A 23,736-nucleotide genomic window follows, 5' to 3' on the forward strand; every position below is an offset into this window, starting at 1 on the left:
TAAAACCCAAACCTAAAGCTATAGGAAGGGATGTACACTGCAGGCCAAAGATAAGCCAGGATGTAATTTTAAAATTTTGTAATAATAAAAACAAATAATGTAGATGAGATAATGACAGAGGGAAATAATGTATGCCAAAAATGGAAAATAATTTATTTTTAATCCTACTACAAAGATCAGTACACTGCTGTCCTGGGTTTGGCTGGGGTAGAGTTAGTTTTCACAAGAAGCTGGGAGGGGGCACAGCCAGGATAGCTGACCCAAACTAGCCAAGGGGATATTCAATACCATATGACATCATGCTCAGTACACAATTGAGGGCGCCGGCATGGATCACGGCTCAGGAATGGGCTGAGCATCAGGTTCCAGGTAGTGAGCAATTGCATTGCGCATCACTCGCTTTATACATTCTTTTATTGGTATTATCGTTATTAATACTTCTTCTCTCCTTGTGCTGTCCTATTAAACTGTCCTTATCTCAACCCACAAGGTTTTACCTTTTTCTTCCAATTCTCCTCCCCATCCCACTGGGGGGAGTGAGCCAGTGAGTGGCCACATGGTGCTTTGTTGCCAGCTGGTCTTAAACCAGCACAAATGCTTTGAACCAACCTCTTTCAGTCTTGTTCTTTCCCCATGCATTACCCCTTCTCTGAGCTCCTAGCATTTGCCATTCTTTTACATATATATTTTGGGGAGTTCTGTCTTTTTTGTTGTGTTGGCTTTGTTTCTTTGTTTTTCTTGAAAAAGAACCTACAAAAATTAGACTAGCAAATTTGTTTTCCATTAGATCTACTTGCCTTACACTCAGGTACAATCAGGAACAACCATCTTAATTAAGCTAGTCCATAAATGTTCTGGTTGCTAAGCCACCAACCTCATTGTACGAATGAAATTCAATAGGTGTAACTTGCTCCCTAAAGGAACATTTCCCATACCTTAAAACCCATCTCAGGTCTGGCTTTAAAATGAATACAATCGAGACATATCAGCAGGAAAAAAGCCATTTTTGATTTGTACTATACTGTTCTAAAAATTAAGATGCATTTCTTGTTAACTTGGTTATTTTCTAGATTTAACTCAATTTCCCTCAAATCTGCTATTTATAAAGAAGGTGCCTTGAAAAAACAGCTCAGTGAGTATAGCTTGATGCTCTTCCTTTCCAATCTACACTGTTACATGTGTATCTCCTCCCTGCCTTTACTTGCACTTTCACTAGATCAAAGTTTTGATTACCTGCAATTAAATATACAGCCAATTGTATTAATAATTCTAGTTAATTTTTTAATGTTTTCATTTTACAGTAAAATACACCATCAGAGAAACATTTCCGCTCTTTGAGCAACACTGATGCATTTATCAGCATTTACGCTGAGTGGATGCTACCTGCCTGCCTAAGATCCAGGCAGCTATTCAGCTAAATCCTGTTAATACCTAAATTAATTAGACACATCTACTTATCCTAGAGATTACTCCCACATGCTAGGAAATATTTCTCTGGGATGTTGGCACCTTTCTGCCATTTAGGGCAGCCAGATACTCTAACTCTGTCTACATTCCACAAAGAAACCCGAGAGTTGACATGTATTCACAGCCAGCTCCATCCAACATCTCAAAATGCAAAGCTCCGGGTGGTAGACTCTCCGTAAGTGTCCAAAGCTGTGCTCCCCACACCACAAGGCCACTACATACCCCTGAGCAAGGGTACTCTCTGCCCCCCTTTTGAAGCCAAGTCACTCAAAATCAGAAGAACGACATGCAAAGGGTAACCTAACTCAGTGGCAAGAACAATTATCAAGAAGAGGGCAGAAGTAGGATTTCAGACCCAGCTCCCAGAAATGTAAAAACATTTACCTTAGACCAACAATAAAGAAAAGCAGTAAACAAAACCACAAAGCATTGGATAACGAAAGCAGTAGGGAAGGCATGTCTCCCCTGCTTAAAAGTACGTCCTAACTACCATGCCAGAGGCAGTCTTGCTTTCTTCACCCCATGTTGCACTCCATTAAATAAATACTCCTACTCAGAAGAGAGACAGAAAGACTCAAGTCCCAGTGAGTAGAAAATCCGTGCGTTTCTTACTGATTCCCTGGGCTGTCACTGGAAGAAATAGTCACCATTTCTGAGCAGCCTCGATCAGCCTCAAAGTGTCTCCTTATGCAGCCAACAAAAAGGAGGAGAATGAACTAAAGAAAAATGTCAGGCAGACTGGACCTTCTGCAGCCTGTCCTTCACATTCACCACTTCCTCTCCACAAGAAATTGAGGCAAAACTGATTTTTCCCCTCACTCTTGCCTGACACTGAAAATTTCATTGAGTCATGACCTCAGTGTGATGCTTACAAAGCAACTGGATTCCATCCCGACTCTCCCCTTTCCTGAAGGGCAGCAAGGCAACAGTTTTTATAAGGAAAACATCCTGGGTACCACTGAAAGTGGGCAGGCAGGATGTAAAGCTTTTTTTTTTTTTTTTTTTTTTTTTGAAGCCCAAGTATGAAACAGAAGCTGGAAAATGCCTTTATTTTCTAGATTTATAGTAAAAAGATGTATAGTATAAATACACTTAATAATGACTGGCAAAACAAAGTACAAAAATGGCCACTGTGAATCACATTAAAGATCCAGTTAGCCTGTTACCCCTCTGACAATGGCCAGCAGTCGCAGAGCTGGCTGCAGAGCAGTATAAGACGACAGACAGTAATGTATCTTCATTTTACAGCCTCCCAACTTCTAGCAATCTGTAGTTAAAGCAGCTTCCTAAGCCAAATGTCATATCTATCTTCTATATACCTTGACAGGCTTTTCTTTTGTCACTTTGCTTGACTACATTTTGAACACATTTATATTTTTAATCTTGCTAACTTGTGACAATGAGTTGTAAAGTTTCATTATGTACTGACTGAAAATTATTTTCCTTTTAGCTTCCAGAGTTTTCTTACGACAAGAAATCATTAATATTTGTTCACCATTCATCTTCCCTATGTCACCTGTGACTGTATAGATTTTGGTTCTACCTCAGGTGTCTGTCTCTACAAATACTTCCATAGATTTGACCATCTATGTCACACTTCAAAATATGAGACATTTTCATTATCTCCTTTCTGAGATGAAGATATCATAGCTGCATGCATAGACACACACATTTACTATGTGTTTACACAGCAGTATAATGCTTTTTCTTTTGCTATTTATTCCTTTCCTAACAACTCCTAAGGCTCTGTGTGTCTTGGACCATCACTGAACACTGAAATGGTGTTTTCAGAGAATTATCCACAAGTACACTACTTCTTTTTTTTCCCAGCACAATGTAGCTATTTCTAAGTCCAAAACTGCATGTCTGCTAGAGTTGCAATTTTTCCCTAGATGCCTTATTTCCCATTTATTGTTTTTTAATTTCATTTGCTATTCTACTAACCACTCAGTATCATAAGACCCTTCTCAACTCTTTGGTGACTTTTTGCTACTATCATTCCAAGCACTCAAGCACCAACTTGTCGCTTCATTATTTCCCCATTTTTCAATTACATGAGTAGATTTAAAAAAAAAACAAAAAAAACCAAAACAAACACAGGCTCCTTTGGAACTCCAGTGGTAACTCTCCTCCTGTTTTCTAATACATCATTGATTCTGTCTTTTTCCCAGTCTCTTTCACCCATTATTGATCTATAAAATGACTCTTCCTCTTTTATATGACAGTTTATGAAATGGTTATGAATGTTTATGAACTTTCAGCGATGGACTTGTAAAAAGCCACCAGGACTTATTCAGTTATACTTATTTTTCTTTTTTTTTTTTTTTTTTTAAATTCCCATCTTCAAATCTTATCTCACCTTCCCTTAATGATGTAAAGGTAAACAAGACTTGGAAAAATCACCACCTATTCACATGTAAGAAAAATTTTCTTTCATTAATGAAAAATATCTGTAAAATAGTATTACATGAAGATTTAATATATACTAGATTTACTGTGAGTAAAACAAAACAATAAAGCCAACTTATCAGCAAAAAGAGGACAATCCTTGTACTGTTACCTCTTTACAGTCTTTTACAATTGGCTGCACCATGGTAAGGTCCTGATGACTGCCGCCCATAGCACTGCTTGTACTCTTGTTTCTTGCATGGCCTTTCTTAAAAGGAGTTTTTCCACCAGACTGAAACTCCTTAGTTGGAGATGTTGGTGAAGTAGACAGTACTAGTGTTTTCAATGCTGCTACTTCAGCCTGGAGGACGTCAATCTTGGGGGGTGGGGGGGAATAAAGTCATTAACAAACAAAAATATTGTATTAGACTATGAATATGTTAAATCATTTAACAAAATTTCCAGTTATCTCGGTCCAAATCAAGACTTCATCTTCCAACAGTACTAGCACACAGATGCCTGTGCAATTGCATACTGTAGTAACACTGGCTTCCTATGCACCTTGCTTGCTATCTGATACGATGCCGAAACACCAGCCGTGTCCATAGGTGCTAGCTAAGAATACATCCAGGCGACACAACTTAGTATGTATTTTAATAACGTATACAAATAATGCTCTATTTACATCTTTATGATTCACACTGTAGATTTATAACCATGTGAAAAGACAAAGCAAGCTGGAAAAAACTCACCTTTCCTTGTGCTTCTTTTAACTGTTTTTCTGCTGCAGCTTGTTTGACATTAGCTTCTTTAACCATTTTGTGTGCCTCCTATAAAAAAAATGTTTAGCTAGTGTAAATACTTCACACAAATTTACAATATCCAGTTTAAAAAAAACACTAAGCACATACTTCTGCTTCATGAAAACTACTTGTGAATAGTAAGTTATGCAACAGTCTGAAATTAAATAGTTACATACCAAAAAATACCTACAAATCTATCATTTGGATTCATCACTGGCCTACCAAGTTTCTGCTCCTTTTCCTGAGCCCAGGTTCAGAAATTCAGCAAGTCCACCCACCCCGCTCCAGCAGGAACAATACCTGTCATGAACTCCAGGCTCCAGTCACACTTCGGTTGCTGACAAGTCAAGTTCCTTGACCCCCAAGAGAAAGACTCAACCAGTAGCAACAAAAGCAACATGGGGACAGTAGCACATTCAAAAGAACTTCTCCCTTCTTCTAGCCAGAACAACCAGTTTTAGTCAACTGTAAATTTCTGCATGAAGGAACCGGTCAAACAACTATAAAGACTAAATTCTTACCATCAATAAAACAAAGCAACAGCTGAAAAACAGTTTGTGGATTAATAAACACTTTGTAAGTAGAACAGAAAAAGCACTAAAGATCAATCCAAGTAAAGAAACAAGGATAAGCCAATAAAGAAGAAAGCATAAAAGGACTGGGGATTTTTTTAAACATCTTTTTACCTCATACCTCTAAGCCTTTTGTCTGCATAATGTATTTGTTTAGGCTCTGATCCAGCAATTTGCGCCTGTGATCAAATTACAGTTCTCACTTGGTACTTACTGAAGGCAACAAAGATTGAAAGATCAGGGCCACCAACTAAATTACTTGGGATAGGATCCTTCTCATATCTGTAAAGCGCCTAGCACATATCTGGACGCTATATAAACAAAACAAAAAAGTTCATACATCATCATACCAAAAGATCTGGCTCCCACTGGCATACAACACAGCTGTATAATATGGGTTTGTAAAATTCTCTTAAGTAACAACAGACACATGCAGGAATGGGAACATACACATTTATACAATGTGTACAAATACATTTAACATTGACCATGCAGTTTCTGCTTAGTGATGCACCTCTGAAAGCAAAGCATGTTACAGTGCTGTTACAGTGTAATAATGTAATATATACACCCAGCTGTGCAAAACAAGTCTCGATCCTCCACTGGGATGCATTAATATAAACTTTAGCATATCCACTTATATGGTCACTGAGATTAGTGGGATTCAGAATAGAACGTGAATTCAAAGGCTGTAGAACCCACTACAAAAATCAAGAAATACAACACCGTTTTGTTAGGGCCTCTTAGTGAAATCAAATCACAACAGAAAATTCAAATGACATGCCCACAACAGTTCTGACAAATTAAAACTCAAACAATTATTACTAATACACTGTATTTCAAATATAGCTTTAACATATTGATACATTGTTCTAAGTTATGAAGTGTCATTAATATAAAATTTCACTGATAATTTTTATTCCTCTACAGTTAAAATATCTGCCCAACATTTTCCTCCCCACCCCCAACATACACAAGTATTTATGCTAAAAAGTACCTTTCCAGTCTCCCATTTATTCTCTACACACAGGAACTGCTTAACATTTCAAGTAACTTTGCCCTGCCGGGATGATGAAATAACATGCGTTGCCAACCCACAGAGCAGTTTGTAATTCAATTTTTGAATGTCAGTACTTTCAAGGTTTTAATAGCACTTTTATACCAATACAACATCACAGGTTTAAATACGCTTCTAAAACATACCTAATGTTGTATCTTTATGCATATACTGAAAACCAATACTTATGATTTGGTAAACATCCAAATCATCTCCGGATTATGAAATTTTTTCTGACAGTTATAGGTATCACAATTTAGCCTCTAGGTTTTCCTACATATATTCCTATGACTAAAATGAGAACTAATCCTGCTTCAAGAACGGATTTAAGTTTTTTTCTGTGTAATACAAGCTCACAATCTTTGCTGGCTCTACTGCCTTTTTCTCAAATGAAAAGGTCCCACTTAAAGTTCAGGCTTCTCACTTGCTAACCAGGTTCCACTCTGGTGCATCACTCGGTATTAATGTTTCTTTTAAAGTTTGTGGGAGTAGAATGCTGCCAGACCCAAAATTCAAAAGCTGAAAGTATGGTTAAGTTATGTACTTACTACCTCCATTGATCTGGAACTATGTTACTTTTTTATTTAGTCACCATAGCAACCCCAAATTTAGCTCTTATCTAGATAGCCTTGTTGTCAGACAGAGAAGCTGTCTCAAAATAGTTATGCCAAAAAATAAGCCTAAATAGTTTTAAGCTTTCTGATACATTTTCCTTATTTTCTTCTTTTTGTCTCTAGGCAGACTGACAAGCTAAACAAGGTCTCTTTCACCTAAGTGAAAAATCTACTGCTTGCTCTTAAGCCTCTACTTCAACACACCCAGATCTTCAGGACAGAAATCCCTTTATAAGCTTATTGCAGAAAAATTCAGCATACAATATACTGATTCTATATAAAACATCTGGCTCAGCTTCCTTTAAGTATATCACATCGAAGACTCCAACAAACCTCAAACAGACTAGCTGTAAGTTCTTCCAATTCCTGTCCAAGTTGATCTCGCACTTTAGAAAGCCTTTCACATTCTTCATCTTTTAACTTCAGCTCCTATGGAAAATTGAAAGTTATTTATTCTGACTTAGAGTAGTAATTTGGCCTTTTTAAGCTAATACCACAGAGAGGGGGGAGAAAGAAAAAAAAAAAAAATCAGAGGAACATAAAACCTTTGCTAAACAAAGCCTTTCAAAAAATTAACCTTAACACTAGAAGCAATTAAATTAATGCTGCACATACGTAGCTATTTCTTCCTGCTATATGGAAATACACCAGGCCAATCTAAAATGTCTCTAAGCTAGACATCAGCATTTCCAAAATACTCTGAAGGAAAAAAAACTTTTTTCCTGAAAGTGTAGAAGACTAAAGTCACTTAAAATATAGATCAAATTAATTATTGGGACAGACAGAATACCAGTTCTGTTTACCTATTCCTTAACAGACTCTTAAAGAAAGTAATCCTTTTTAAAAAAAAAAAAAAAAAAAAAGCGCTTTGTCTCAAGACAATCCGCAATTCTAAAAGAATCTTACAACATATTTTACTACAAATATTCTCCTGCGGATCTCCTTACAACTAACACAATTCCAAAATCATACAGTAATTATACCCTTGCTCTTGTTTATGCAGATATATAAATCAAATTAAAGCAACTTAATGAAATTCAAAATGTTATTTGTCTACAGCACTAAAATTTGAGTGAAGAAGGCCTGACCATACCACTTTTACAGTAAGATTTTCACAGATTTGACAGTATAAAGGTTACACATGCCCAATCTCATCTGTACTGTCCCAAGTCTGAGGGAAAAGTGGGGTAATTTACAGAGAAGTACAAAAAGTCCAACAAGGAATTTGAAAAAGCTCCTCTTCCCTTCCCCAACCATTAAACTCTGGAATCTCTTGCAAGAAACAGACGGATGGAGAGAAAAAAATAAGGGAAAGGAAAGCAGCAGACAGCCCGTTCTGACCTTTCAAGCATTTTTTTTTGGCCATAACTCCCCTCCCACCCCCATTAGTTCTTCCTCCTCTCCTTTTCCCCCTGCCAAGCTAGCTATTACACTATCATTGCTCCTGAAATGAGGGACCCAAGCCTGCCAATGACATTTAAAGACTCCAAATACAATCTAGCAATGATTTGCTTTGAAAACCTCCAGAAACCAGTAAACAGCTGCCTTCAGAAAACTCTGGGAGGCCAGTCACTGGAGAGTCATAAAAAGGCCCAAATGGCAGCTTCCCTTGTGTTTCTGGGAGGTGGTTAGTATTTCTCCCAAAGTGTACACGACTGAGTAATGTTGTACACAACGATGTGGAAATGATCTTGCCTTGCTGCATGGTGATACTAGGTCTTGCTCTCAATTTCTGCAGTGAAACTGGCAATAGATTCTCCTCTAAGGTGAAGGGTCCTGTTTGTCTTCAGCTCCTAAATTTCACAAGTGTTTAAGGCTGTTCTAAACTCTTTCAGTATCAAAGGCATTATTTGTCCCTTCTTCTATATGGTTTTAACTTCGGACATTTTGATTTATTTTTAGTCCAGTTTGTTTGATTTTTTTATTTTTTGCTTTCCATATGCAACCTTTTAACTATTTTTAAAACTACCGCTTAAATGATGGTTTTTTTCCCAAACATGGTATTTCTCAAATAGTACTCAACTCTTACTTCCTAGCTACTATTCTGCACACAGTGGCATCTCTCTCTCTCGCTCTCAAAAAAAAAAAAAAAAGCAGGAAAATAGCTACAGATAGAAGAAAGAAAAGGAAAAATACCAAAAGCCAAAGAGAAAAAAAAATACTGGAAAAAAGAAGGGGTTAAAACAGAAAAGGGAAACAAACTTTAATTTTGTATTGGTTTAAAGTACTTCCCATATAAAGTATGGTTCTTAATAAGGAAATGAAAGATTCTGATGCAAAATGCTTAAAGCTCAAGTTTCATGTGTTCCTATAAATGCAGAGAATACATCAACACATTTCCTTTGGTTTACTTCACTGATTTGCAAGGAAAATGCTACATACACATCAATAAATCTTAAAAGGATGTTATATTAATATTCAGGTCAAGAGTTATCAAACTCACAATGAAGGTAGAACTACCCCAGTTCACTTTTGGGCTACCACTATCAATACACTATTTTAAGTAAAATGGTTACAGTTTTGCCTGCAACTGGAAAGATTAGGGGGGTTTAGATTAAAATTTAGGTAGACAAGTAAAGCTACGTAATGAAAACAAAAAGGAGACAACACCAGGCAGTCTACTATGCATGGCTGCTTAGCCAGATTTGCCAAACACTGGGCAAGCTTCCATGACACGATTCAGGAGGAGCATAATATAACACAATATTTTGCCAAGCAAGTTTAATAGCTCGGATTTTTTAAGCAGGGTAGAAATAAAAAGTGCCCAAAGCAAAAAGCTTAGCAGTTATTAGAAACATTACTACTGCCTGTGTCTTAAAGGCATTACTGGAGACTTCCCAGCCATTCACAATATAGCGGCAGAAAAGACAACTAACTGCGGGTGCTAGACTAACCATCCATGCTGCAGTCCTTCCCACATTACTGTTCTGAAAAAGTAACTACATGAAGAAGATAAGCTAGTGTAAAGCACAACACACAGTTACCGAAGTAGGTAATAAGAAAAATTTAACTTGCATGGGAAAAAAAAAAAAAAATCTTAAAAATGGGAAAAAAAAAATCCTGTATCAAAGAGTTGTATTCTTGCTTATTTCACTTTGATCTTCACAGACAAGACTACAAGGTGGGTCTTTAGAAAGAACCAGTGAGATAAGGCATGCAAATTACTGCTTCAAAACCATTCATATTTTAAATTCTAGAAAGAAAATCATCCCACATCTAGTTCAGCAATTTAACCCAGTCAGAACTAGATGTGGAAGACCACGGAAAGACCAAAGATTTTCTACAGATATCACCTAAAATCAGAACTGTGATATATTGCTGAATTCTGAAGTTGTCAAAAAAGTTTGTATCTATATTAGTATATATTTCTATATGAGTGGTCTTCACTCAGCACCCAAGTTAAACAAGCTACATAAAAATTAGTCCATTGCAACCACATTTACAAGGGTGTTTAAATGTGAGAGAAGGTCCAGAATATCTTTTCAGAGGCAAGAGCATTTCACAAACTATTGAATTATCATCTTATGGTGTGGGTGAAGACACTTCCGTTTTGCTTGCATGTAGTCTTCCACTTGCGTGAGAAACTTTCTATGCCTACGATATACTACAACGGCATCAGTCAGAGGTGTGGAAACTGAAAACTTTCATCACTCAAGTACAGCAAGGAACTGCTGAAACACCTTCAGGAACCAACCCATCTTTAACAATCACAAGCCAGTGGCCTTACAATTCAACTGCAACTTTGTTGTAGAAAAGCTTGAAAGCATGCTCTTCAGTGGAGTTGTGAGATAGTATATTATTCTGGAGCATCCTCATTTTTTTGTTTGTTAATTTATAAGCAAATGACAACAGAAATTTAAAAATGCTGAACGTTCTGTACGGTACTACTGGAATTCCTGGGTAGTTATTGTGAATCTAGTCATTAATCCATGCAGAGTTTTAAAATGTTATGTTTACTGTGGAAAAATAGGTTTAACTGCCAGCATTAGCCTGCACAGAAACACTATAATAATGGCAATAGCCTCTGTTACATTAGATGCTTTGACGATACAGGCAGAATAATGGAAAAAAAAAATCTACTTCAAATCCTGTATCAACACACAAGATCTGAAGACAAGAGATCAAATTGTAACACTCAGGTTGTCTCTGAGATGAAGAATGCATACAGAAATTGAAGCCTTTGAAAGAAAAATCTAGATCTGAGGATCCGGTTCTTAAACTACATTGAAGTTTACAATACCACATTCTGTACTGTCACCTCTTTCCCAAGAATCACTGTATCAGCATGGAAAAACCCCTCAGTTTCACTCTACTAGGGGAAATATCAGTAATTCAGATTTCTACTACAAAAAGTCAAACTGGTTTTACTTGTTACCAACAAGCCTACGGATCTTACTCTAAAGCCCGTGGGAAGCATGGAATTCATTCTCAAACTGAATACAGTATTTGTAACCATCATCTCTGGTAGACTGCTCTTTCCTCATCAAAGAAGGGGGCTAACCATCAGTGACAGCTCATAATTTCAACGCTTCAATAGAAAACATATCAACAAAAACCCCCAAGTTTCCTTCTGCAGTCATGAATGACATCATTATATTGACAGTCCGATTGATGAGGAAGTAACTTCAGGGCCAAATCACACAAAAATTCAAGGAAAACATGACTACGAACTGCCATAGCTCAGAAACTACAAGCAAGCTATCCAAAATACATGCAACATGCTGGTTAAATAAGATGAAAAACAGAAGGTATTCCTTTGCAAGGACTTCACTAAACTTGCACATCAAGAAATACCATATATCAAAATACCATCACTATTCTAAGATGTTATCTACATCTGGTTAATCTACCTTCAGTAACCACAGTGACACAGCTCAATCCAAACATGGCAGAAAAAACGCAAATGCATAGAGACATGAGGAGATAAGGTCCCAGGCACTGAATCACTAAGCCTTTTAACACCTTCTGCTTTCCTGATGCTGCTTTAAAAAGGTAGCAACACAAGGAGAGAGGTTCAGATCATATAAAGCAAGGGCTCTTCAGCTCCACTTTACCGAATATAGCCAGAAATTACGTCTTCAGTGAAAAAAATAAGTAAAAATGACCTGAATGGTCTCAACAAAGAGTGAAAAATCTATGTCATTTTAATTAAGGGGGCATTTTAAGACAAAAGTGTGTCCAATCTTACATGCTCCATTAGTATAGAATGCTGCCCTGCTGTTACTTCTGACCCAACCCTTCTCCCAGTCTTATGACATTATCTGGTGCTGCAACCAAACTAGACTGAAGTAGAAAGTGTATTTCCTCTTATCAAGAAACAAATTTTTGAAAGACTTTTTAACAATTTTGCCAGCAATGCTGTTCATTTTGAGAAGTGAAGTCTAAGGTCTTAAGAAATACAAGATATACACAAAGGAGAGAAAAAAAAAAGAAAAAAGAAATCTTTATTCTGTTCCTGAATAATTTCTTCAAGAACCATACTTAAATGACTAGCAATTACATGCCACACATATATTCTCCAATATAAAAAAAAATGAGAGCATATTAAGAAGAAAGTTGCACTCCAAGCAGAGACATTAAAAAAAAAAAAAAAACAAAAAAACAAAAACCAGATAGTGGATCCCCAAGCTTCAAAATTTCTATTTCCTTTCTAGTTCTCTTTCTGATCACAACTGCAACAAATTCAAATCAATCTTTAATGCATATTATAATAGCATACAGTTTGGGTAAGAAATTTGAAACAAATGAAAAAAGCAAGATATCAAATTTGTGTTTACTTTGTTCACTCCTGGAAAGTCTGTAGTCTGTAAGGTTTCCAGGCTCAATGAGCTCACAAAATTCAAGTGCAAACTGTAATTCTCATTTTTCTCACTGTTCCTAATAAACAGCACAGAGACTTACAGAGAATTTAAATACATTATGCAAAAAACAACCAGCTATACACAGGCACTACCTGTTAATTGTATCTACAGATTTTTAAACAAGTACACATCGACAAAAGTGAATACACTTGGAAACAAAAGTTTAAAGACTGCGTGACATACTGAATACTGCAGAGTGGGCACAGCCCTATGTGAACAGCCATGACCTTTGGAAAAAAGCTATCAGAGATGAATTAGGGATAGAAAAAACTAGTCCTCATGCAGAAAGTAGAAGAAAGTAGATATTACAGAAGGAATAGGGTTTATTGTTGCACAGTCTGTAAAGACTCCTGCTGTGACTCCAGTGTTAACTGAGCAACTCTGAAACAGTGCAAGTTTAGGAAGACAAGCAGACAAAGAAGTTATCCATCACTGGTAAGAATCAACCTGATGGGTTGAGAATTAGCAAGAACTTTGACATCAACAGTCTCAAGTTAGTGCTGAATTGCTTTTGTTAAGAAGACCCAAAGGGTGTGAAAATACAGAACATGCAGTTAGTATGTCCTAGCAGCCTTAATGCCATTTCCTTAAAAATGACCCTAACAAATTTCGGAGTGAAATGGGAAACACTTCAATCGTTAAGAGACAAAGTGGTATACACTGGAGTTAAGATTTTCAGGTAATCCCAAGGTAACAGCAGCAGATCTGAGTTGTCGTTTTCAAGTACGTTAGCTGTATTTTGGTATACTGTCAGGAGCTGGAAGAGCTCTTCTAAAGTTTAAACTTTAATTTGTTCTTGCTTTCTAAGGTTCCAAGTTTAACTGCTAGGATTATATATTCACATGCAAGGTCTTCAACCCAGGTTAATGTTTCCTTTCAGTGGTCAAATGCTCAGTAAAACGAACACATTAGCAAAGGAAGCAACTAGTCAGCAATAAAATAATCAACAGAAGAAGTGATGTCAGAATCCATATTTAAGATTCACATTAACAAGGGCAAATGCAACTATGACAGAAACGATGACTACGTTCAACAAGATGAGGTAACAAACAGAGAAAAACAAGTTCAAACACAAGACAAGATGAGCTTAAATCTAAAGAATAGAATCATGTAGAGCAGAGGAAAGGACACAGATACAAATAGCACAAAATCTACTCGAAAGTTTAAGCACAGAGGGATGTTAAAATGATAAATAATGGCTTTGCATTTATATAGCACCATCCATCCAAACAAGACAAAGCGCTTTACAAATATTAATGAATTGAGCCACAGTGTCTTCAAAGGTATCCATATTCAAATTGAAGTGTGGTGTAACAGTACTCTAAAGACCAGCAACACCTTTATCGCTTCTTTCCTATGCAGGCATTCCCCTATGAAACATCACAAGCACCCTTGTTCTAAAGCATATTCCATGACACATGCTACACTTTTATACTCTAGGAGAAAGAAGACTCGAGAGGTATATAATCAGCATCTATAAATACTTATACGGTAACAATGGAATGACAGAAAATTACTCCTATTCTCAAATGTCAGAATGAAGGAATGGTCTACATTTCAAAAGAAAAAGCATTTTTAACCAGATACTGCAGCAAAAGCTTTCCATGGTTAAGTAGCAGCAGCACTAGAAAAAAACATTATCAAGGAATAATTCTAAGACATTAGCACTGCACACATCCAGAAAACTTTACATAAAACAATTACATCCTAGTAATTCTATAAGAAATGAGCAGACTCAGACTGCACCTTCTGGCCCATCTATCATTCTGCAATATTAGAACCACTTTGAAGAGAGAAAAAGCAGAAGGAGACAAGACAACGAGCCTTACCCTCTGAGCTTTTGCAAGTTCTTCTTTCAATCGTTCATAGCCCTTTTCTCTTACTTCCAGTACAGATGGGCTCCGTAAGTGAGATAAACTGTCTGTACTCAACCCAAAAATATCTTCATTTCCTTCAGCAACATCTGCTACTGTAGCACCCTGCAAAAACTCTCTCTCTACGTTATTGCTCTCCTTTCTGGAATTATTGTGATTGAATGACCCACCCTGGGGTCCAGAGGTAGAACAAAGTACTGCGTCGGTAACATTGATGCTGTAAAGAGAGTGATATATTTTTTATTTATATAATACATTAAGAAGAAATATTTTAGAAATGGCAGTAGTGGTGTTGAATGTACCATTATGGACACAATTTAATATTACAACATTGTCAGTAATATTAAAATACTATCTTTAGTAAAGCAAACAGTTTATATGCAACAAACATCAGCAATTTAAATAAAAAGACACAGATAACTTACCTGACACCTGATACTTCACCACAATTCAGTTGTCTGGGAGATGAATAAACAGGTTGTGTGGGAAGGTCAGAAACATTTAATGCATTGGGTTGGATTGGTGCAGAGGACACAACTGAAGGATGCGGTCGGTAGATAACACCGGGTGAGGTAGTTTGTTCCTGAGTCCCTGGCTCATTTACTCCAAGAAGATCTGGTGTAGTGGGCGAAGCGAGGTTCACTTCATGAAAGCCTTCCAAGGGGTCACTGGCCATAATAAAAGCCTCATCATATGAAACCCTGAATTAAATAATCACATTATCAGAATGCAAACAGGAAATATTTAATTATATCTGACAACTATTTGACTTAAAAAAACCACTCAGACAAATATGTTCAGAATACTTCATCATATAATGGAAACTCTGGACTGATCTTGGAAAAGTATGAACTTCAACCACCAATTTTTTCCACACATTGCACTGCTGAGTGCAGAAGATCTAATAGCAGACTTCACCTCTAAATGGGATGATGAAATGAAGAACATGCTCTATATCATAAAACAAAGTCACCTTTAATATAGCCTAGAGCTGTTTTGTATCAAAACACAAATATATTACATTCATAAAAGAGGGGGAGCCCTGGGAACCAGTAAAAAAAAAAAATTAAAAACCTAAAGCTTTGACTTCTAATCTCAACGAAGCAAATGATCTAGAGACAGAAATCAGTGAACCTTTAAATAAATTACAGTCCATAGTGATTTTGGTTAAATTACACATCTGATCTTGAACAGTTCACTGAAATGGTAGAACTAGCCAATAAGACTTCTCATGAAGTATGATGATGTGTATTTAATACATCACATGATTAAGTGATAACAACAATTGTGACTTAGTATCATACCAAAAATATATTACAGGTAAAAGAGTACTATGAATAGGCAATTCAACTGACAGTATCTTTTAGTTTGGGTTTCTTTTTTTTTTTTAATTCCCTGTTTTTCAGAAGATCAACACAAAACAAGTACAACACATGAATTTTACAAGCCCCAACAGAAAGCTATTTTCCAGCAGCTTATCAGAGATCACAAAAATCTTTGCATGATTCAAAACTAAAAATTGAAAGTAGTATGGAGAAATTTGTGAAGGAATTACTTAGCAGTGATTATTCACTGCAAAAAACATTTTCCATGTTATATAAATATAGAGAAAATTAAGGCTTCACAAAGGTACTTAACATGCAAAAAACGAACCATAGCATCTAAATGAGAGAATACATTGCATTTTACAGAGAAATCTGCTTGGATCTTACAATTGAAAAGACAAGGCAGAGAGAAGATCTAGAAAGATGATGGCCCATGAAGACATGATGCCATCTACTTACACATAGGTCCAGTTCATTAGCTACTTCATAAAGCACACAGGAAAACACAAAGAATGGAATCCCCAAATTAGCATATGCAGTAATGTTTTATTTACATCAGTACTTTTTGCTCATCTTAAACTCAGAGAACACTGTTCAAAACTGTTTTGCCTCAAGTATTGTACTGTGTATACATCCATGTTAAACAAGTTGCTTTTCCACATTATCAGGTACATGTCAAAAATTCATCTGTTCAGACAGAAAGAGTATGTTACTAATTTTTCTCTGTCTCTGTTAATTGCTCCCACAAAAAAACCAAAATCAACCACCTCTAAGAAACTACCCAGACTTAAGGGACAAAAAGTACCTTACAAGAATAAAAAGGACTTTGCAGGGGGGTGGGGTGGTTTCTGCAGAAAATTTCACACAGAAATTTGTTTTATCTTGAACTATCAACACAGTTGCACAAACATGATTTACACAGAAAAACACTGTCACAGTTTTGTGCTTTGGAGCTTTTCTGCCACAACACAGGGATGGATGAACAGCTTATTTTTGAGTTTAAGTAAGTTTGAAAAATATTCTTGTTTGTTTTCCCTATAGTTCTTCTTAACTGTTATAAGCATTATAATTACATGCTCTAAGTGATGATAAAGCCTGTTGAGTCAAGAAATTAAAATGGACTTCCAGAGCTACAGGACATTTCTTCAAGGTTAAATTTCAAAAATGTTTTCAGCTCTACAGGGCAACTATTACACGTCATTGTTTTACATTTAATAAGCTAAAATACTGCCATCTTGAAAAAAATAAAATTGCAGAAACAGTTCTTTAAGGTTCATCAGCCCAGCTGAAAAACACCTATCTGGCCAGTCTCAAACTCAGGCTCACATCTACACAAAGACGTTCACTTTCATTGCTCCCACCACTCTCCTCTTTTTTGATGACCAAGCAAGCCATACCCAATACTACTATACTGGCAACACCATGAAGATGTCTCTACATTCCTGATTCTTTGGATTCCAGTCTTCACAATTAACAGAAGATGCAGGCTTCTGAACAGGGATGTAGAAAGGCTGCCTGGATGCCTTTCCTTTTCTATGCCTACAGCACCTAGGAAAGTGCACCAAAAACCATCCAAGAGAAGCAAAGACTGAGAACCTAGCGAAGAGCAGAACGGGAACAACATCTTCCCCTCTGTTGACTAGTTTGAAAGACATGTTCCTAGTTCCACTGAAAACTCACAATCTGACTGGATGTTCAATAGTGGTACCACAGTATTTCGCATCACCAGTACCACTGGTCGTTTTCAGTCGCATACCTCATTGGGCTGAAATTTTCTATGAAAGTTTTTTTTTCCCCAAACTGATTTTTAAAAAACACTGTTTAGACATTTCCAAGGAAAAAAAGGCTCAGGAAAAACTTATTTGTCAGTTTTTAATGTATTTTACTATTTCTGCACAAATCTCAGGGCTATCTGTTTGGAGCAAAAACTTTAAGTACATCAAGTAAGCGACAGGCTCAAAGATTCGCCATTCCATATCTTTATGATAATTTACACAAATTCAGCTACGTTATGAAGTACAGAAAGTCACACTGACTCACACAGAGAAAAATTATTAGAAGCCTGCTTAATGTCTTCCAAATGTTCAAATGCATTTCTAGCTCAGGACCATCACATCAATCTACACCAAGCAAATTGGTATGTTTGTAAAAAAAAAAAAAATTAAAAGGAAATTAAAAAAAAAAATCTATCCTACCTACATGCTCCTACTCCTATGAGAAATGTTCCATTTAACTCCTTTCCTACAGCTTTTCTACCTAACCTGCCTATATCTTGCAGTGTTTTTAATAGTCAGAAAAAAAGAAAAAACAAATCCCAAAAGATTATGGAATTTTATTTACAAGACTATCACTCTGCTTATACTTTAAATATCAATCTCAGCCTAAACAACAGAGATTTATGAGTAAATAAATCCATGCATAACTTCTCAGTTATCAAAAAACAAGCTCTTTCTGATACAGTAGGTAAAAAAGTTATACAAGTTATTCCTGGAAGAGCTGAAAATAAAGTCCCTCAGCTAAACTTTTCCCATAGCCTGTCAAATGGGCACTCGTAAGCATACCATCTGTGTAAAACACTTTCCATTCACAACTTTCTTCCTTCCTAGCATTACTTCTCACTTAGCAGTGAGCAGGCAGAAGCTGGGTACACCACCCATACAAGACAGAGCAGCTCATATTAAATATCTCCATTTCAAGATTCACAACACCATTACGTTGTTACCAAGACATCAGCTGAACACACGTTTTGCATTAATGAAACCAAACATACATGCAAAAAGCTAGGCGGTCCTAAAAATAAAAGCTCTCTTTTGGGAAAGAACTCTTCAAAGTAATGGTAAACAAAAGGAGGGCAAAAAAGCACGTTAAATTTCCGCATCATTAAAGACTACAGGCTCGGGTAAGGCTTGCGAGGGGGTTCGTATTATCGACTAAGGCAGCAATGAACAGCCTTGCTGTGACGGAACATGAAGCACATGGTAAGCAGATAGCTTTACTAGGAGCCAAGCTGACAGTGTGTAAAAAACCACAGTGTTGACACAGCACTCTTTAGTAGTAATACTGCTACTGTGAACAAAAGCTGATATTCTGACATTTCAGGGCAGCACACTTATTAAGAAAATTCACGATTTTATTCTAATACTTTTTCTACCACATTAATATATGGTGAAAGCTTGGAGTAGCATTAGTGCCTAGCAAATACGTGATTATTTTTGTGTTGATAGTATGCAATTTGGATGATGTACAAAATTCAAGCAGTGTAATAAATCAGGATGAAACAACAAAATAAATTAATTTCCTTATACTTTCATCTGGAAATAATGCAAACTTGGTGGAAGCTGTCAAAATGTTGCAGCTTTTTACTACCTCTCCACTGCCACACTTGCACTGCTGACTACCCACATAACTTCACGACAAAACGATGCTCAAATCTGCTATTTTATCTAATATTGAATGAAAACATACTACGAAGAAATCAGTTTAACAGCAGTCAGTTTAACATGTTTCTATAGCTTCTAACAGCAATCAAGAACTGTGAACACTTTCAACCGCAGTCAAATCAAAATGCTTAATCTAATTTTCTTCTTATTACTCTAAGAGGTGTTCAACTACTTGTCTGAATCAAAGCAGTCAATAACTAAATACTAAAAAGCTCCCTGAAAAGTAGTAATTTATTGTGGTTTGTTTTCTTCTGAAAAAAAAAAAGTATTGGCAAAAACCACCTACTACAAACTCTGGAGTTTGTCTTTGACAGATTGCTTTTAAAAACAATACAGGTTGAAGATGACAACTTAAACAATCTCCTAATTGTTATACCCCATTTAAAAGCAACGCCAGCACCAAACATTTCACACATCAAAAATCTCATTTTTAGGTTTAATAGTAAAGAGCACCATCACAACAGAACGGTTACCTGCTCAAGTGAAAAAAAATCACATAAGGAAAAACAAGTTACTGTTTCTAAACTTTTTGATGAAAAGTAAATTCTAGTTAGCATTTACCAAAAAAGGTGCCTATTAGGTATAGCGTTTTAACCTTCACACAGAAGGCCTTTCAAAATGTAATAAAGTCTCAAGGACTTCCTTTATTAGACTCCAACGTCTGCTTCAGTTAATTTGGCAGGGGATAGGGAAGTGGATTTTTTGCAGCAGTTCCTCCAAAGGACTGGCATTAGCCCACCACTGGGCCTGCATTCTTCTCAGTGGGCTTAAAAAAAAAAGTTGTTAAATATTTGGCATTATACAGTCTGGAATATAATATGTTTTAAGCCCTAAAGAACTCAGTATGGAATTAGAGTACTGGACTAATAAATACCTTTTAAAGAAGTTCAATTAAGTACTGCTACTCCATACCTAGACCTATCAGGTGCAAGCAGGCAGTTTAAAAAGTAAAATTCTTGTACAGCATATACGGACACTAACTTAAAGTATCCAGTGTGAGATATTCATCAGATATTGGCAGGGGACAAAGAAGTTTGGTGGATTTTTTTCTTTTTTCCTAATCTGTTTTGTATTTAAGCTTACCCAAAGAATTCAAGCAAGTTCAAACACTGTTATCAATGCCAGTTCATTGCACAAACACAATTCAAGATTTGGCAGAGGAATTCCCTTAGGGCTTGCAAAAAACAATTCCCACCTTTACAATTTTGCAATTACGATAGAAATTTCTGCTTCAGGAGCCCAAACACACAACAAATGTTTTTTTTGAGCCAGTAAGATATGAGAGAAAAGAAAGCATTGTACTCCAGTCTTTACATATTCTACTTTTATTTGCAAATGACCTTATACTACATATTTACCAACAGATGGTAAATTAGCCAAGATGGTAAATAGAAGGTAAATTGTAAGTTAGGCAAGTCTACAGAATTCAAGAGCTAGCAAAACCACACTTGGTTCAATGTGAGAATATTTTTTTATTGCATTCCCACTAGTGTTGTCATATAATGCTATGATGTGGGACTTCTCTCTTCTTTACTCTCACGTTAGGCATTCAGAACACTATTTCACACTGTTTGAAGAGAGACATGTAGTCTATTTGATAGCGAGATTTTATAAAGTTAAAAGAATTTTTGTTTTGCTGAACTGATGATTAAAAAAAATCTCTTTTGAAAACTTTATTATAGGGATATCTTCAACTAGAAAAATACAGGTGCAGACAGCAAGCGTCTCTCACAGAAACAAGCAGCACACAAGATTCAAGGACCTATATTTATGAAGTGCTTGTGAAACCTATAAATAAACATGGTTTAGAGTCTGGTAGATAGTACACCTCTTACTAAAGAGAAAAATCAGTGCTTTGCAAGGTAGAATACTGCAAACTTTTATTGTAAACAAACATTCAAAGAATGCTGTCGGTTCACAAAGACTCTTTACACCAAGTTAATTTAACTGCAAATATGATTCTCTTTGCAGACACTGTTCTTTTTAAGGCAGAGCATTGTTCTGCCTTATCTTGGAAACAACTTCACAATTCCACCTCAGGTTTAAGTCTGATCGCAGTGACTGTGACTACAGTATCTTTCTTGCCAAGACTTGGACCCAAAGACCCTCTCATTTTCAGTTAACACTGAAAATATTCAATTAGTAAACTTAAGTAAAAATGATCACAATTTTCATGATATGTAAAGCTTTCTAAATGTACCAGCAAATGCATGTAAAGAAACATTTTCTTAACTTCTGAAAAAAACGGTTAGCATATTACTGAGCATAATTAAAGTGTCTAATACAAGCGTTAGTCAAGTTACAGTAAGACAAGATTTTAAATGCCATATTAAAAAGGGTCTTAAAAATAAAAATCCAAAGTACACATTTCTTTTCTGGGAAAAATCCATAAACGTAAGTGGAACACTGAGAGACCAGCTCATCTGGCGTTTTACATGAATTTTAAATCAAGTCAATAGAAGCTATGAAGATAGCTGCAGTCTATAATCAAAAGGCTTATTGTGACTGTTCTCCTACAGGAAAAAAATTCCCCTTTTAAATATAGTGTAACAAGACAGACATTTCAGTCGCAGCTGTGAGGTGCACTCCCATTTGTTATTTATTAAAAGCATAATGAGAATGGTAAATTATTTATTCTTCTTTGCTCACTAGGTAACGTTAACCTAGCACAGCAGATGAATGACTGCCAAGACGCAAATACAGAAGGCCTGACTTTAACCCTTCCCAGAACTCATTAAACAGATCTAGAATAAAAACAACAATAAAAATATTAAAGCAACAAGACCTCAGGTTTTGCCCTGTATTTTACTGAGGAATACAAATATTTGAACAGATGGTAGCTGTCAATACACACTTCTATACTGAATAACCTTACATCTGCTTCAAAAGAGAAGCTGATAATTTCACAGTTACAGCAAGTCTGTGGAAGATTAATTATTTTAGCTATCTAGATCACTGGTTTTGAGACTTCCTAAGAACATGCTCACAAATGAACACGGTGAATGAATCGAGCAATATAAAGCTTAGCACGCTGTCTGCAAACAAAAGGGACAACACTCTCAAACCGCTGAAAACCCTGTTGCTTTTTGCCAGCAAGAGGAGCATGGAGGGTAGCGTCAAGGCTTTGGCCACTCGGGGGTCTCCTGCTTCCAGAGCCCTGCGACTCTCGGGCAACTAGTGGAGCATCACCACTTAGGCAGCACAAATTTCTGCACAGCTCATCACTCGCAATCAACTTGTAACCAGAATTTCCTTTCTGAGTCCTACTCTCTAACCTAACAGCATTACGAAATTAAGGTTAACTGGAAAACCCTGCTGCTTAACTACTAGAGCTTACAAGACTACTCACCGGCGACCAGGTATTAACCTCGATATTGCTAGAAGACCTTAAAGCAACCAGAAACACCAGAGGCGAGCGCAGCTCCCCGGACCCACACGGCAGACCTCCCCTCCCGTCTCCAGCCGCCCCAGCCCCCGGCGCAGAGGGACGAAGTTTGGGAACCCACCCAGCGGCGCTGAGCCCCCTCTCCCCCCAGCCGAGGGGGTCTGTGAGCGGAGGAGAAGACTTCAGCGCCGGCTTAGCCTCTCCTCGCAACTCCCCCCTTCCTCATTTTAAGTCATTCCTGCCCGGACGCCCTTCCCCACCCCGGCAAACCCGGAGGGGCGAACGGCTGCTCCCAGCCGCCGGCTCCGGGCGTGCGACGGCTTCTTTGTCCGCCGCCGGCTCTCTCCCGGGGCAGGTGCGACCGGCGCTTTACCGGGGTGATCCCCGAGAACTACTTTTGCCCAGTTTTGCCCCTTGGATTTTGGGGACCAAGCGCATCTCTGCCGCCGGCCGCTCCCTCCGCACCCACGCAAACCCCGACGGAGCCGGCAGCGACCGGGCCAGCGGCTCCTTCCCGCCGCAGACGGCCACCGCGGCACGGCCCGGGCCGCCACCTGCCGCGTTCTTCCGTGGCGGGGGACGAACCCCCAACCCCAGCCCCCGCAGCCGGGGTGGCCACAGCGAGCGGGCGAGTCCCGCCACGGAGAATCCCGCCCGCGGCCGGTCACCTCACCCCGACAAGGGGCAGCCCTCTCCGGCGGCGCCGGCTCCGCCCGGGCGGGCACAGGCTCCCGGGAACGCGGCGCCGGGTAGGTACGACGGCGTTACCGGGGTCCCTCATCCTCCCGTCCCCGCTCCCGCCACCGGGGCCGCGCAGCCCCGCCACCACGTACCTGCCGAGCCCAGCCAGACCGGCCGCCGCCGACCGCCGCACCGCGTCCCCTCAGCCAACCTCGGGGGGGGGGGGGGGGAGGAGGCGGGGCGCCGGGCAGCCGCCGCGCATGCGCCCC

General features: G+C 37.9%; 1 protein-coding gene across 3 annotated transcripts in view; it reads right to left on the reverse strand.

The window, feature by feature from the left end:
- RAB3IP (RAB3A interacting protein) overlaps positions 1-23,736 on the reverse strand; it is a 34,307-nt gene extending 10,571 nt beyond the window's left edge. Inside the window, exons 1-6 of one of the 3 annotated variants that reach the window (XM_052774471.1) lie at positions 23,620-23,736; positions 15,062-15,337; positions 14,592-14,853; positions 7,235-7,330; positions 4,608-4,685; positions 4,028-4,231 (exon numbers count right to left, since the gene is read on the reverse strand). In XM_052774471.1, coding sequence (XP_052630431.1) covers positions 4,028-4,231; positions 4,608-4,685; positions 7,235-7,330; positions 14,592-14,853; positions 15,062-15,312 — 891 coding nt within the window. In that variant the 5' untranslated portion in view covers positions 15,313-15,337; positions 23,620-23,736. The remainder of the gene's footprint in view (positions 1-4,027; positions 4,232-4,607; positions 4,686-7,234; positions 7,331-14,591; positions 14,854-15,061; positions 15,338-23,619) is intronic. The other 2 variants (XM_052774473.1, XM_052774474.1) reach the window with 2 other exon arrangements.

The sequence above is a fragment of the Harpia harpyja genome, chromosome 23 (genome assembly GCF_026419915.1).
Source record: "Harpia harpyja isolate bHarHar1 chromosome 23, bHarHar1 primary haplotype, whole genome shotgun sequence".
Lineage (NCBI taxonomy): Eukaryota > Metazoa > Chordata > Aves > Accipitriformes > Accipitridae > Harpia > Harpia harpyja.